Source organism: Argiope bruennichi, chromosome X1, assembly GCF_947563725.1.
Source record: "Argiope bruennichi chromosome X1, qqArgBrue1.1, whole genome shotgun sequence".
In the NCBI taxonomy this organism is placed as follows: domain Eukaryota; kingdom Metazoa; phylum Arthropoda; class Arachnida; order Araneae; family Araneidae; genus Argiope; species Argiope bruennichi.
The window spans coordinates 40,634,558-40,652,660 of NC_079162.1; the positions used below are offsets into that span (position 1 = coordinate 40,634,558).

At 28.9% G+C, this 18,103-nt stretch overlaps 1 protein-coding gene across 1 annotated transcript; it reads right to left on the reverse strand.

The window, feature by feature from the left end:
- Positions 1-15,711: 15,711 nt before the first annotated feature.
- LOC129959197 (homeobox protein HMX3-like) lies at positions 15,712-16,356 on the reverse strand. The gene has a single exon (XM_056072019.1). The coding sequence runs from the start codon at positions 16,354-16,356 to the stop codon at positions 15,775-15,777; it is 582 nt and encodes a 193-aa protein (XP_055927994.1). The 3' UTR covers positions 15,712-15,774.
- Between the last annotated feature and the right edge of the window lie 1,747 nt (positions 16,357-18,103).

Genomic DNA, 18,103 nt, shown 5'->3' on the forward strand with positions numbered 1-18,103 from the left:
CGCCAAATAATGGATATCATTGAAAAGAATTTTTTTTTTAATTATGAGATGATGTAAAAATAATTTTTGTGGTGTAATATTTTTGGAAGTTAATCGCGAAAAAACTTCAAAATTTGTTCGATTTTCAAATAAAATTTCAAAAAATAATCTCTCCAACATGCACATTCCCACTTTCCAAAACATTTATGTGTCATTTGATAGCTCTAAATCAAATGGTCTAAACTGTTGAAGGCCAACACAGACACGCAAAAATAATAATAATAATAATCTTTTATCTTTATTATAGAGTAAAGATAATTGTTGGAGGTTTTGATATTTCAAATTCACTCTAAAAACATAATTTCCAGAAAAACTGTACCTAATCTAATCATATCAAATTTTTGAATTTTTCGTAGTCAGATGTGTCTCTAAATATTTCTTTTTCATTTATTATAAACTGTAGTAATCAATTCGTAGAAAAATATCTTAGTTCCCGTTTTTATTATATTTATTTTTTAACTGTCACAGTTATGTCTACGGAATTTGATTCAGAAGGCAGAATCGTTTTAGGAAACTTCATTATTTCACTTACATGCAGGGAGATGTAAGATTAACATGTTTGCCCAAAAAAGAAACTGAAAGTTAAGATAAATCAGTGGTGTTTCTAGCGTATCTTCCATTACTGAAATAGTCTTTGGAATCTCCGCTATAGATCTCGTAGCAAATTTTCTTCACTCTCTTCTATTATTCAAATCGTCGAATTTTCAATGTGAAATCTAAATATGGGAATAAAAGAAAATCAGTAGGGTTAAATCTGGAGAGTTAGGAGGATGTAGGGGACAGTCACTTGGATTGATCAAAGATTTACGGATACGGAAGGATAAATGGGCAAATGCATTGTCTTGTTGAAGACTCCCTTGTTTTGTCTCCTCAAAGCTTTGGCTTCATCCGTCGCACTGTTCCTTTTAAACGCCTCATAGCAAACTTTCAGTGTGTACTGTAAGTAAGTAAAACATACGTTGAATATTAGACCTGATTTAATGAATTCATGATTATTAAAAAAATGGCGATCAACATCATCTTCGCATTCAATCGTCTCCGACGTGTTTTTTGACATGCATTACTATATTTGGTTTCCGCCAAACTTTTTTGCTTGCCATCCGATCCGAAAACATTATGTTAGCTTTCATCAACAAAAATTACATTTTTCCAAAATTCTTTTGGCTGCTTTGCATACATTTTAGCATTAGCCTGCCTAGCTTATCGATGTGGTGTGCTGATGTAGGGCTTTCTTTCAGGTACTCTGTCATGATGCCTATGTTTTCTTAAAACATTTCTATCAGTTTCAGGATTTTACAGATTTTCCGAATTTACTTTTACATTGCAGGGTCAATTTTACTGCACTAGTTTTTGGATTTAAGTAAGTTGTTTCACATTCCACCTCTTTTCACACTTTTAAATGCCCTTGGACATCCTGATCTTTGCTTGTTTTTAACACTACTTGTTTTCTTGAACCTGTGAATAATGTTTAAAACAGTAAACTTACTAAATTTTAAGACATGCCTGAATAGTAAACTGATTTTCCATTTTTCCAATGACTTATTACAAGTTTTTGCACATCACTCTATATGTCTTAATTTCACACCATTTTTCTATAAATAATCTTACCTGTTGAAATTTTTATGTTTAAAATTATAGTCTAAAAAAAGTGGTAGTAAATTCAATTCTATTGATGTGCTATATATTTGTTGAATTTCTCATTTCAAAAGTATCCCAATACTTTTTTGACTCTTTTTGCCTTTGAATTATACTCGAAAAACTAAATCAAATTTTAATTCTAAAATAACAATAAAATTTTCCTTACAAACTGTACGCCAAATGCTAAAATATTTTTTGATTCATCTTGTTTTTATTTTATAAATAGTTTTATAAATAGCTATATAGTTATTCATGCCAAGTGTCCTAATACTTTTTGAGAGACTGTATTGTCAAAATTGAATTCAAAATTTTGACGAATCTTCGAGTTTCAGGCTACCCAGAATCCACAAAATACATTTTTGGAAAGACGTCTGTTTGTAAATAAAAAACGCTTTAAGCTAGACGGATGAAATTTAGGATATGGACTCAATACCAAATTTGTAGATTTATGTCAAATTTTGAACGAAAGCTATTCAGCGAAATCTGTCTAACCGGCTGTCCGAATACAAGTGAACAGGATAACTGCAAAGTGTAATGAGCTAGATAGATAAAACTTGGTATCTAAAATATAGATCTGCATCAAATGTTGAGCTATATCCAACAAGGGATTTACCATCTGTCGATCTGTACTTTCACATGCTCGTAAACGCAAAAACTCAAACGCAAATAAATAAAATTTGGTATGTGATTTTATAATTATAAATGTAGTCCTATGTCAAATTTTGATTTTGTTCAAAATATATACTCGGTATTCTTGTGTATTAACCACATACCAATGATTAATCACCAAAAAAAGGCCTGATATCGCATTTTAGATACCAGCCACAAATCTAAATTCCGCAAATATTATTCGCTACTACCATGCAATTAATTTATAGGTGCCGCTTTCCTTCACTATACCACGAAGTACACAACTCTTATGTGTGAAAATAAAAATCTGAGCACTCGTGGCATTCACGGCCTTCGCCAAGATCCACAGTTTTATATGGAAGGGAGGAGTATAATACCTTTAGTAGAAGGAACTACTCTTGTTGGCAATATTCCTATTGACTGAAAAGATTGCCGTTTCTGTTCTAGTATCTTATCCAAAACCCATATTTCATCGCCTATTACAAAAATGTATTTGATGCGTATACAAACGATCCATTATTTATTCTAACTAGCTACGATAAGATTTATTTATTTTTTGTTCAACAATCAAGAGAGGAGGTAAAAGGCCTGTCATTTCCGTGTCATTTAATGCAATTTCATCGCTTCAGCAAAATCATTTTTGTTGACACCAAATCTAACTTAATTGTATTGGCAATATAAGTGAAAGGAGTAACATTTTTTTCATTAGCTTTTCGGAAGAAAATTCAAAACTTCTAAACATAGTGGCTACATTGTTTCGTGAAACAACATTTTCAACAAATTTAACTTTTATTACTGAATTTTCGGTAATAATGATGCAACTTTTAGATTCCATTGCTTTGTATGACAAATCAACTGACAATTTCACTATTCCGCTTCTTCTTTCTAATTTTTAGCATTTACATTCAAACTGCATGAGTTAGTAGAATAGTGGATTAAAGCGAAACCTGAAAAATATAAATGTATGGAAGGAGTTTATGGGTTCTATCCTCTGGCTGTACTCATTAAAAGATTTTACACAATGCTTGTTGATAGATGTACATTTTAAAAGCAAATTATTTGCTGATGTCGGCTACTGCAAATAAGTAATAAAAAGAGATTACAGATGTTGGCTAAATTCCCCTAAAAGACTTACAATAAGGTAATCTACTCCCATATGATGCTCTCGAATCTCTAATCAATAACGATGCTACATTTCTTGCAACCGTGAGTCATGAATTCTGTGTCAAACCAAAAAGAATTAGAATCACCTCCGTAATTGGACATTCTGAATTTAATGAATAGAATCGTATCATTATTAAATTTTACTGTAATTATTTTTTCTGTAAAAACAAGAGCAACAAAAGACAGATTCTGAATTTTACTTTAAAAAGTTACTTCAATGAATATGCTAGATATTATTGAATATTTGTTTAAAATAATTCGGAAATTCGAAAGAAAGAAAGAAAATGATTATTCACTTCATTGTTGCACTTATCAAATTGATTAACGAGTACATATTCTCGTATCAATTAACCACTTAATTGATTTGCCCATTTGATACTTATTGATTTGCATCGAATTATCATATTATGAAATTTCTAAATTTAAGCTGTACAAAGACTTTATAATTCGATATAAAAAATCATTTTTATATCGAATTATAAAGTCAGAATTATAGAATGCAAAAGTATCATTATTATATATAATAACATTGCTCAAAGGTATCCAGGTATCCTTCAAAATATTACAATATTGATTTTATGGAATTTCAGCTAAATCGAAACATCACATTATTAAAACACAAAGCGTCATCTTATTACATAGTAATAAAAATGAAACGGTTCAGTGACTAAGCTGATTATTTCTAAATTCCTCTTCTACCATAAGATGTAAATCTTTTGACATAACTACATCATTTTATATATGAGAATTAAGTAATGCAAAGCTCTTTCCGTTTAATTAATGCGTCTTTAATTCAACTAATGAACCTATAATCGGCTCTATAAATTTTTAAATCCGATATATAATTTCGAATATAATTGTGATAGATAAATGAATATGTTACAAACTATATCGACCATATTTTAAGACAGTCACTTAATATGCTGATAAATTGTAATAAAGCGAGCGAGTTTAATCTTTTCCCAAAAGATTTCTTCACTATTTATCTAGTTAAACAAAAAATATATCATTAAGTATTTTTTTTTCTTTCTAATATACGAAGTATACAAAATGAAAGTATTGTAATTGTCAAAAAAATTCGAATTCGAACTTTTGACGAATCTTGATATTCGAAAAACATATTTTAGGAATTATGTCTGTCTATCTTTGAAAACGATAACTTAAAAACGATTTGAGCTAGATTGATGGAATTTAGTACATGGTTTTTACATTAAATTTGTAGATTTCTATTAAATCTTGAAGGAAATCTATACAAAAGTAGTTTGTATGGTTGTCTGTCAGAATATAAACTAACACAATAGCTACAAAACAAAGAGAGTTAGATGGGTAACATTTTGTAAATAGATTTAACATCTAAACAGCAGATAAATATTAAATTTGGAACTAAATCTGCCTAACATCTGTCGGTCTGTTCTTTCACAAGGCGATAACTTAAAAATGCAATAACTTGAATATATGAAATTTATGTGATTTAATTGTAGTTTTGGGTCAAATTTTGATTTTAATCGGTTGGAAAAAAAGTATTTATTAATTCAAAATACACATTCGATTTTCTGGATTTTTTTTCAAGACTTTCTTTTATTCACTTTTGTAACTATTGTTCGTCAATGGCATAAGATTAATAATACGGAAATACATTTATTACAGAATATGCGAGAAAGTTTCCGGGGAACCATTCCCTCTGTTTTTTTCTTAACTTTTCCAAGAATTTTTCGGACTCTGCTTTTACATTAACATTTGAATTCTTATTATTTTTCCTGTATGTTCTTTTTGCATATTTTATAATACATACTTTGCATTTAACAAATAGCATTCTGGTTTTTTTTCTTTCATATTCTTATATGTGCTTTGCAATCTTTTACTAACCAATAATTATCCTTATGTGCTATATATAATTTATGAAAGCTCCAATTCAATTTTTATCATTTATTTTTGATTTAAGAATTATTTTTCTTATGTTTTTTTTTTAAATGGGGAAGGTTTATCTTCCTCCACTGTTTACGAATCTGAGTGCACTGATCGGGGTCTTATTGCAAAAGAGCTAGATTTGACTATGCTGCCCCAAACAAATATTTGCACAAAAAAAAAAAATTCTTTTAGAATCCTGAAACGCTCATAATTTTTCAAAATGAGTGACTGCGAATGAAAATGTTTTTTGACTTCAGACAGTTGAAATTTAAAAACTCCTGGAAATATGAAGTAAACAACAAATGCAGAAGCAACAAATAATTCGCAAAGTAAAAAAAAAGAATCTTTTATTAATGATAGATAAAATGAAATTTTAATGAAAAAGATTACTTAAAAATGTCAATGAAATTTTTTCACTGATGATAATTAGTTTAGTCATTTTTGCAGAAATTTATAAAATCTTGTAGAATCTTCTTAATTCTCAAAATGTGGCATGATGAAGTTTTCTTCAATTTTACAAATATTATGTTTAAGTTGATTAAAAAATTGGAAATGCATTGTTTTAGTGTTCTTATTTCAGCAAAATTACGTTCATTTTTTTATCTGAAAGAAGTAGCATATTTATTTGCTTATATATGATTAAATTCTTAGTTTTCTAATTACACTCAGCTTCCATGGTAATCCAATTACTTTAGAAACATTATTCAATTTATTGTCTTGTAGTATATTCAATGTAATGACTTGCAATAGGTTATTATGTTTGTTTAAGCATCACGCTTATAATTATATTACTGAAATGAATTAGTAATTGGGTTGAGCCGATAATATTAAACTTATTATTGTACACTGCTTTTCTGAATTTGGTTTTGAGCATATAATCGAAGAGCAAGTGGCTTAGTGGAGGAGAGAGGGACTCGGAGGTGCTAATGCCCCTAATTCCATTCTTAGTGGGTACTATAGATTCAAAGTATTAATTGCTATAAGTCGCCTTCTGCTATCAAATATTTACAAGGGGATTAAAAAGTGTTTAGTCAGTATTTTCTTATGTTGTTCCACTGCTGATTATTGGGAAAAAATTATTTTACTTTCCAACCATTATTTGAATTCGCTACGCCACAAAGTGAAGATAATAATCCTCAACATAATGAACTACAAATGAAATGCATTTTGTCTTTTTGCTCGTTTAGGTTGATAGCAGATGATTTTTCAACATAAGTTATCAATGGTGACCAAGCTAATTATGATATTCTTTATTCCAAAATTTCCAAATAAGTGTATTTTCTTAATTGTTTGTAACTAATTTCTGCAATATAATTTTTTTGTTCCTGCATGCGGTCGTGGAAATTCTGTTCCTTCAAGGGGTCACGAAAAGATTTTGTGAAAGGAATAAGACAGGCATGTACGTGGTGTCTGATTGAATCTGATCCATTTCAAAAATTCCGTCAAATGTGTTACAAATGAGGCTCCAGAGGGAAAAGTATGTTTTCTTGTTTGTAACAAAATTGGGAAATTAGGAAGATAAATTCCAATGGGCTGATTGAGCAATATGGTTTTTGCTGGCAGCATTAGCGTAACAGAGGTAAGTGATCCCCGAGTGTTTGATGTTTTAAAGGTGAATAAGTGTGCTTGTTTTATCTTCCTAATTCCTTCAAACTCGAAACATTTGTTCCTATTTTGATCCCTCCATGACCACAAGAAAAAAAAATTGAAATCATTTTTTTTCTTTCAATATATAAAAGTGCAATGAGGAGGAAAATCATCAAGGCCAAATTTAACAATGTTGAAGTGCCAAATGTCTATTATTTAATAGTTTTGGCAATTTTGTATGAAGAGGGAGGATAGATCGTTTTACTAGGACAAATTTTTTTATGCTTTTGCCCTAAAATTCCATTGCTTAATAGTAACCAATAATACGTTCCTTAATTGTTTAATTTATAGACCGTTACTTAAAAATCAATGAAAGGTTTCTAACTGTTCGGAACGCTATTCCAAATAGGGGGACTTAGAAATATATTGAAATTTCGAAATTTCTAGTGCGATGTTTTTTACTAATATTCTTTAGATTAGAATATTTTTAAACAAAAATAGTCTTTCAAAATCTAAATATTAAAATTTTTAAATTTTCTAAATTTTTTGAATAATTTTTTACAATTATTATTAAATAATGCCCTGTTATTATTATTATTATATTCCTCTTTTTAAGGACAATTCAATTTTGCTACATTGATTATAACGGAGAAATGCTATGTATAATAATTTTGAGTATACCACTCGTTTGATAGTTTCCATTTCTCTTCTTGTTAAGACATCACACAAACACAAAAATATATGTGCAACAAAATTTGTAAACAAGAGGGAGAAAAAAAATCTCGTCTATTTGTTTACGCAAAATGGATGCAGTGTCAAACAAAACAGAAACCAAATTTCTTCAAATAATAAAGGGTGGAGTGGGGGGGGGGGGTGAAAACGGATCATTTTACGGAGAAATTTTTACGATGCTCTCGTCCCCAAAGCCCGTAGCTTAACATCGGAAATCTCCTCTCTGCCACGAGTTGAGTAAGCAGTAAGCCGTCGGTTTCATCAAAATCGAGACCCACGAAGCAAAATGTTCTGTCTCTTCCTTTCACTCCAGATCGAATAAAGGGCCATTTGGTGCTATTGACCGAATCTCCCTCCGAAATCATGTCGAACACAAAGGGAGGATGGGGGACGTAGCGTCCTCCGGGGTGAGGTGAAAAATGAGAGGGATAATGAAAGCAGGAAAAATCATCATCTCCTCCTCCTGAAAACCGCCCTGTCAAACATCTATTAGCGCTACATGTTCATTTCGATCTCGATCCCTACCTACTGAGGATCCTGTCCCGTGGGGGGCGGAGGTCTGTATTGTGGATGTACGGATCATTTGTCTCTGCACTCTATTCTACATCTGGGTAACTGAATAGTGCAGGCCTTCGGTAACTTTTGTTAGGAGCGCGTGGAACCAGTGAATGGATGGTACGTTGGGGATGCACAGACTCGAACGTTAAACACTATAAATTATTATACTAATGCTCCAGGAATGAATACGCGATGGCGCAAAATTAACTGATCAATTTGAAATGTTAATAGCTTTTAGATTTATCGATTAATTTGCGATTTTGAAGTAAAAACTTAGGGGTGGAAGAGTGGCATGTCCAGCTAAATCCATATAACGATATTTAATTTTGAAAAGTAAAAGAGCTGTAAATCATTATATTTCACCTACTAACAAAAAAATGCTGTAAAAAAAAAAAGAAGCGCCTTTTAAAATTATTATTAAAAAATAGCTCAGAACCTATTTAAAGAAAGAAATGCAAATGATAATAGACATGCAAAATTTTCCTAGTAAGGAATTTTAAAAAACTCAAACTCTTTTTATATAAAATTCAGTTAGTTCCAATAAATAAACTTGAAGATCAGCGAGTTTGTGTCTAATACGATAAGTAATTTTTAATTCTTCCAGAAAATAATATTTTGTGAGAATTTAAAAAAAATTATTTGTCGATTTATTTCATATTTCCTCTTTTAATTACGTTTTCTTCTTTGAATTGAGAATTTTTTATATTGTGAGATTTGAAGTGTGGAATTCTGTTTCAATGTATAATATATTGAAATGATATAAATGATTTTTGATATCTATCCCTAAAAAACTCAATTTATTTTGAATGCCATTGCTCGCTTTTTGTAACAGATTGCGAGAAGTAACTTTTCTTTTCAATGGAAAAAAAAAAACCCTTGCTCTAACCTAGAAGTTGAAGTTCCTAACAAGTAACCAAAGTAAAAATGTACATCGAATTATATATTACGTTCCACAGAAAATCCGCATTAATTTCTGCAAAATTCATAAATTTCTCGGAATATTAGAAACATGTTGATTGAACAACTTAGGGCTTAGTATTTTACTGGGAAAAAAATCCAAGTCTTGCTTTGAAATGAGCTTCACATATGTATAGCTTTATTAGTATTTTTTTATTAATAAACTTTTGAACTGATACTCTCATCAAACTTTTCTTACGTTTAAAAATTGCAATTCAGTTGGTTATTTTCGAATAATTACCATTGATTTGGAAAATAAAATATGGGGTGTTATGTTTTCTGTACAAAGTGCTCCCTCCCATTCTTACTTATCCGATTTGTAATTAAGTTAATTATGTACCACTTAAGAATAATTCTGGCATTGATTCGATATAAATTCAGGAATTTCTAATAAATTACTAGATTCGAATATATGTTGTATGAGGATTAATGTTATATTTTCTTCTTTGATTCTAACTGAAATCAATATAATTTAGTTAAATTCATCGGTATCAAAAATGCACTAATCATGTACATTTTTAATAATTGCATATTATATTTATATAAATGGAAATAAACATATTTTATATTGGATTTTGGTATACTAAAAAATTATTTGAATAATTGTATTTGCTAATTTGAAAGGGTGGATATTTTTATAATCATTATTATTTTAGGCCTTTTAGTTCGAATCATAGATTTGTATATTATATTTATGTTTAATGATTAGAAGATAATATTTTCCATTAGTAATTTATTTCTCTCGCATTGAAACATCATAAATCAAATATGGTGACATAATAATTTTCTATAATAATGCAAATATGACTATCAGGTCAAATTTTAATGTTGAAAATTAAAAATTTCGATGAAATATTGTGTGTAATATAGCCTCAGAAAGTAGTAATTTTGCACATTATAATAAATGACTGGCGTAACAGGGATACTGCAATTCATTTTACTTATTGTAATGTTGTATTGTATTTATTACGTACTTAATACATAAGAAAAATCCAAGTAACAAGCAAGTCGTACAGAATTGGGATAGATTATGCTGCTATGATCATATATATAATATTTATTGCTCTTATTTTTTAAAATTTTATTTAATTATTTATATGTTTGTATCTTATTTCAAAACGAATCATATAATCATTCGTATTTCTATCTTTAAATAATAAAAATTGTGTTATTGACAATTTTTAGATTGATTATTAGTCTACCAAATAAACTATTATCATATGTTTTTTTTAATAATTCAATATTAAATGGAAGTACTTCTATTTTTTAAAAATAAATGTGTATTATTGTCGTTGCTTGTAGGTTATTTTAATTCTAGAATAGTAATTCATAGTATGTTTTAGTTAATGACAGAACTTGAATTTTACTATTAATGTACTAAAAATATTTTTTTAAACTCAAAAAATATTTTGATTACTTATTAAAAAAAATCAGTAACCCATAAAATGTAGCAAACATGAAAATAAACTTATTTTATTTAGATGCACAAAACTGTACTTTGACCTCCTAAATGCATATTCAAAAAAAATTATAAAAAAATCCTGAGTAAATGTTTTGCATTTCCAATGTGCTCATTTCTTTTTCCTTCTACTCACATTTTATTTCTTCAGCATCGAAGAATTTTTTCTACTGCATTCTGCATTGTGTATGTATATTCCTGACGTGTGATTGTTTAATGGATGCATAGAAATAGTCTTATTGAGTTTACTCGAAAGATTTTCAATATCAAAGATTCACTTTATTAAATGCAGCAACATAGTTTAAAACTAAATTTAATATACATATGGAAGAAGGAATTAACATATAATTTTTTCCAATAAGAAATTAATACTGCATAAGACAACCGTGAGGTTTCATTATTGATCGATACAATACCTATTAAAAAATCCACGAAATTAGCAATTGATAAATTGATATGATTTTTGTAAAAACCATACGAAGCTCAGATACTTTTAGTAAATCACTGGTCACACCAAACGTAATACTTTGTTCAAAAGATGATTACTGCTTACATATATTTATTTTTACATTTTGTAAGCATTTCGACCTATGTATTATCTATCAATTTATTTGTGTATTATAAATATTCTTACTACAATACAAAATAGTTACAGAAAATATCATCGCTACTTAAACTCAATGCATATATTTGGCATGTTTAAAATAAATAAAAATTATTGAAATATGAAGATAAAAATATAGTTTAGAACCCAATTGATATAAATATTCGAGTTTATTTTAAACATGAGTAAGAATTGAATTAAATAATAACAGCATAAAAATATGAAAAAAACATGTATTAAGATTTTAAGAAATAAATAGTTTTTTTCAAGAATAATTTTTGCGATAACACGGGAAAAAATTTCCATTCATAAATTTTACTGATGACATAATACGATACAATTGATGTATAACAAAAATATTGCATTTCTCCTCGGAGGAAACAAGCAAAATGGGGATGATTTTTAAAATATTTTTAAAAAAAATGTTTTCATTTTGAGTAATTTTTGCAAATTAACTACTTTTCATAATTTGCACGAATTTTTAAAAAAATATTAAGAAAATAATCATAGCTACTGTTTAGAATTAAACCAGAACCTGTAATAAAAACTTCAAATAATTTTTTAAATATGTACACATTAACATACCAAAATAATGAAAAATAAAATATTTTCTTTTTAATAATTTGTTATATAACTTTACATTTTAATAAAAGAGAAAATATTTCGACAGTCAGTACTTAGCAAATGTAATATACAGGAAAACAAATTTCTATAATAATTTTAGACCAGTGAGAATTATCCTATAAAATTTTATGAGATTTTCAGTCATCAAAAAATTACAATTTTTTTTTTATAAAAATCTAAAATAAAGTACAATTAGAAAAGTATTTACTATATGGACTTAAGTTTAACGCCTATGCATGAGTTATTTCTTTGAGCTATAGTACGAAGTAGGAATCAATCAGAATGCAGTAAAATCTATGTTACTGATGAATATGATGCAGACAGAATTAGGGAAATACTACAGTGCAAGTAAAATTCTAACAAAAGCTGTAGAAAATTGTTCACCTTAGTATAAAACTAAACATTTTAATATTGTTATCAAGTATACCATATCAATTTTACTGTAAACAGTCAAGTTTTAGACTTATCATTCATAAATATATAAAGTAGGTGTATAATATCAGTATTCTTTCTGAAGTAGCTATAAAATACACATTGTTTCTACAGATTTTGCTAGAAAAAAATCTCACAACCTAGGATTCATATTCACAATACATCACATGCTATTTTTTTTTCAGAAGTTTGAAACACGCTTTTTCATTCCCTTAATTCATTGATAATTTTTTTTTGCAGTAAATTTATCCTTTTACAGGTCTTTTCAGATATTTACCAGTTTTTAAAATTTGAATACTCTAAATAAAATGGTAATTATTCATGCATTTTTTCATTCATCATTTAATTATTCATGCATTTTTTCATTCATCATTTAATTATTCATGCATCATTTAAGGTAATTATTCATGCATCATTTTCATATACAGTCCACAGTACTGATATCACCTTTCAGAAACCTTGCAAGAAATGATACTGTACCAGGAGGATTTATTCATTAACAAAGAAATCAGTATTATATTTTGCATTTAATTCTTTTATGTCATTTCCAGAAAGTACAGACTGTTCAGAATTTTTAGATTCTCGAATGCAAGATTACTCTTTCTGATTTCAATTTAACTGAAATGATTTTTTACTAAATAAATAAGTCATTTATCGCAAATATATTAAAATATATAGATGAAAAATCAAATATTCTAAATAATTGTCATCTTTGCTACGTAAGATTAATATTCTTAATCTCACACTACTATTTGATAGCAAATGAAGAAATATAAGTAATGATTATCTCCATTGTATAAGCTAAAAGAATTTTTAATCTCACAATTCTTAATGCTTAGATAACTATTAAGAATAAAAAAATTATTTAATCTAACTGCATTTGTTCTGAATCACATTTTCCTGAGTTACATCAAGTCATGATTTGATAGGATTGGGTAGTCTGAAAATAACATTTCAAAACTGTAACATATGACTGTAGTGTTAGGTATAAAAATTTCTACAAAGCATTTAACTTATAATGGGCATATAAATTTACTTTAAAAAGTTTTTTCTTCATATTTTTAAATATCTACATAAAGATTAATCAAAAAGGAATAATAAAATTTACTAATATAATTACATCTTGGGAATACGGATACATGGACTTACAATAATTCAATAATTAATATGCATTATTTTTTATTTATTAGTTATACTTTAAATACATTTTTTATTTGCATCTTACTCGGAATTTTTTTAAATTCATATCTAAGAATCGAAAATTTAAAACTAATGTTCTATGTTTTATATAATATAATGTTTTTATATTTAAATGTTTAGAATTAACGAATAAATGGCGTAAAAATGATTAACTTCTTTAAGCGTTGTGGAATTTCTAGGGAATATTTATAAATATATTTTCACTCAAAAAAATTAAAATTCAGCATTGATCCTACTCTAAGTCTACTTTGTGTGATAAAATGCATCATTCGTCTGTATAAGTTTATGCATTATTAACATTTAAATCGAACTTTAATAAATTTAACTTAACGAACTTTAATTTTAATAATTTATTTTCTAATCAATTAATGCATTTTCAGGCGAAAAAGTGCATGTTTTTATTAGATGTTGAACTATAAATTATTTTTAGTTTCGAAGAAGATAAAAATCTGCTTTGTTTGGAAAATAATTCATTGAAAAAAAATTAGGATGACATTTTTAAAAAAAAACTTAGTTTATTAGATTTATTTTTATAAGAAAGTGATTTACATGCGTGATTTTAATTTTTGTATAACCAATTGTTAATCCAATTATGCATTTTTCTTTTTAAAAAAAAGGATACACGCAGATTAAATTTAATATTTCGATTACTATTTCCTCTTTTACAGAAATACTTTTACAGATCATATTTAAAAAATATAACACTAATATTATACGATATTCAAGAGATGCTTGTAACGTAGAAATGTGTGCATAATATTGGACACAAAATTCAGAGCCTTTAAAATATTACACTTAAATCTAACGCATAATAGCCTACAACGAATGAATAAGGTAATTACTTTTCTTAGCGCTGTAGTTAATGGCTTATTAAATATCTTGTCCTTTTGAATATTACAAAGGGATAAAATCGGTAGAAATGCGAAGATTTAAGCAAACCGCTAGAGGAGTCACAAATTTAGAGTTAAATGTTAATCATTGGACTCTTCGCCTCATTTACAAATTGCATATTTAACTCAGAAATTATTTAAATTTTCATGGCCGGAATTTATCCTCGGCTCTTTCCTTAACTTTACATCTTAATTGTGAAGTCTTTAGAAACAGATGTATTTTAATGCACTGTGGACTGCACTTAGCTATTAGTTATGCATAACCATAATAATTTATATTTGACTTTTCTTCGGAAGCTTTCAGTTACTGTCATTTTTCTGTAAAATGAGTGGCATGGCTTACTTTTTAATGAATGATTTTTAGAAAATAGGAAGGGGATTCGCACCTAATAAATAAAATATGTTTAATAACCAGTATTTTCCATGCTTTTAAATTCAACTAACTCAAACGAAACTTTCTGATTACATTATAAGCTGGCAATTTTGCACAGTTAAAAAGAAAATCTACATTTTGCATTATAAATTTTAATATAATGAATAAATATTGCACCTAATTCCGACTAACACATAATTCAAAACGTTTAATAATGATGTAGACAATAAATAAGACAATGAGATGAACTATTTAGATACATAATAGCATCATTTTGAAGTATAGAGACATGTTTCAACTTACCATAACAGTTTTTATATAATCTTGATTATGAATCGAATGCCATGTACTCTACTACATAAAAACATAGAAATATTAAGACTCTACTGCAATCGATTCATTAATTAAAAGTAGTTCATTTTTGGCAGCAAAGAATTTCACAGGAGATATGTGCAATACTATGCATAATTTATACTGATATATGTATATATATATATATGTATGTATATTCCCTATAACACAAAGACATTCAAACCACTTCAACAGAAAACCAAAAACAGGTGAAAATAAGCAGTAAAGCATCCTTTTAAAATACGATGAGCGAGTATTATTTATTCTCCAGTAACACAGATTAAATCTTTGGTCCAAACCCATTTTCTCGTTTCGTGGTTGAAGACAATAAATATGCACAGATCCTTCAAAAAGTACATATTGTAAGGAATGGAATTGCTCATTCACGCTGCTACTCTACACTAACCGAATGATGACTCATGAACAACAGTAATTAAGATATTGTTCAAGGAAATACCAGCTCAGAAGCTTTGCATTTTTTTTTTCTCATAGTAACAACAGTAAGGAAGCACTACAGCATTCGGTAATTTTTTTTGTAATTATTATTTTCTTTCTGTTTCTTTGGCAAAGTTATCTTTTGACGGAAGATAACGAAGAGAAGGAGTAGTTCCGATGAAAAGTGTTGTCATCACACCAAACTGGAGAGAGGGGCCCGTCCCCCACTCTGGCTGTTGGCAAAGGAGGCGTGGTGATAGTATAGTGACGGATATGTCGCAACGCTGAGTGATGAGTTTTCGGTGGCCGTCACTGACGAGGAACCAGTGTCATGGTAAAGGATTGGAACCCTCACCATTCGCTGAGCGTGGGCCATGTTAGCAGCTTCCAGCTCAGCTGCTAGTTGCCGTTTCCACTTGTTACGTCGGTTTTGGAACCAGATTTTCACTTGTGTCTCAGTCAAGTGCAAGGAAGCGGCTAGGCCGGCCCGTTCCGAGCTGGATAGGTAACGTTTCATGTCGAAAGTGGACTCAAGCTGGAACACTTGGCTGCGAGTAAAGACTGTGCGCGTTTTTTTCTTCCGCCGGTTGTTCTTGCCTTTCTTGGCGTCGCTGTCGCCGCCAGAATTGCCGCCGCAGCTGGCCGTCCCTCCACCGGAGCCGTGCGCCGGAGGATTGTCGTCGGTGACTGCACTCGAAGAGAGCGGGCTCGATGCACGGCTGTCGCTGTTCAGGAAATCGTCAGCGGGCGGGGAGCTGCTCGCTGCCTGGCACATCCCTGCCACAAAAGAAAAAAAAAGGAAGAGTCAATCAAGCGGTTAACATTTTATTTATTTTCCTGATTTCAGTCATTATTTGGCATTGTCTTTAATGGAAATCAATTGTCTCTGAAATGATAAATAAATGATACACTATCGCAGATATTGATAGCTGATTTCGTTCTAGTCGACAGTAATGGGTAAAAAAATATATGTTAACTTATTCAAGAAATGAAGCATTATTTTCATACAATAAGTGGGAGGATGAAAATTTTCATTGTGCGCTCTATGAAGCATTACTAAAATGATGCGTGAAAGAATAGCATAAAATGGAATCGAATAGAAACTTCTCCATTAGGAAAAAGAAAAAACTGTCAAGATATTATTTGTTTTCTTGATTTCATGCATTGTGTGACTTTGCCTTTAATGGGAACCAATCCACTAAAAAGGAAAAAAAAATGAATTATCAGAGTTAAAATGTGGCAAGTATTGATGGTTTAACACATTATAATGCATATAAAAAGGGAGAGAAAATTAAACGTTCAGCTGTTTAAGACATTGCACATTATTTTCATTCAATAGGCAGCAGAATGAAAATTTTTAATCTATACGATGTGAAGCATTACTAAAATGTTGCATGAAAGAATGGCATAAAGTTCAATCTAATGGAAACTTCTCCACCAGAAAAGAAACAAAAAGAGAAAAAAAAAAAAAAAACTTGTTCTATATTTGATATCGACGTCTTCGACTGTAGAGGGGGGGGGACCGGCTAGAAACAATTTCAGTTATTCTAATCAATATTCTTGTTGTTTTTTTTTAAATTAATTTAGCTGGCATAAATGTAAGAGTTACAACGATTTTTTTAAAAGTCTGCTGTTAGAATAGTATTTTTGGTACGGAAACAATAGGTACATCTATGGGTAGGATTGATGATTTGAAATTCAGCGTAATAGAAAGAGATATTCTTTAGTCTTTAGTGAAAATCAGTATGTTAGGAAAAATAAAAATAAATGTTTATGGAAATATTAAACATTTAAAATAATTGACCCTGTATTTTGTTGCTATTTCCAAACAGATCACAACATTTTCGAAACAAATTGGAAAATACCTTTCTATGGAATTGCTAACACATTGAAATCATTGCATGAAGTTTTTTCCCCTTCGTACTGTTTCCAATAAATTTAAAAGTTTTCAAAATAAATTTATTTTCTTAATTATAGATACTAAATGTATAAGAATCGTTTAACATTCAACCTATAATAGAAACTAACTCCACTTGAAAAAAAAAGAGAAATAAACAATCGGGAAAATATCTATCAAATTTGATAATCGAACTCTAAGGCTCGAGGAATGCTTGAGGAAAAGAAAAAAATGTTTAGGTAAACTTTTACTATTTAAAGCAATTTTCAAAATATAGATGTCTTAAGTAAAATTATTACCCTGAAAAATGACATAATATGTACGGGAATTATGTCAAATGTATATAGTAAAGCAATCGAATAAATATTTGCTAATTTTGATAAGTTAAAAATGATTTCGAATAATCTGATCTTGAAATCATTCAGACCCAAAATCCGGTCTTCAACAATTTTTCTTTTTAATTCGGAAGATAGAAATGAAACAATTATAAGAAAAATAATTTACTATTTAATGAATATTTAAATATCAAATTATCTGAAAGCCATTTAAGAAAGCTGTGAAAAATTAGAATCAATTCTTTAATTCAAGACAGCAAGAGAATTTCTTCACCTTAAACTTTAAGATA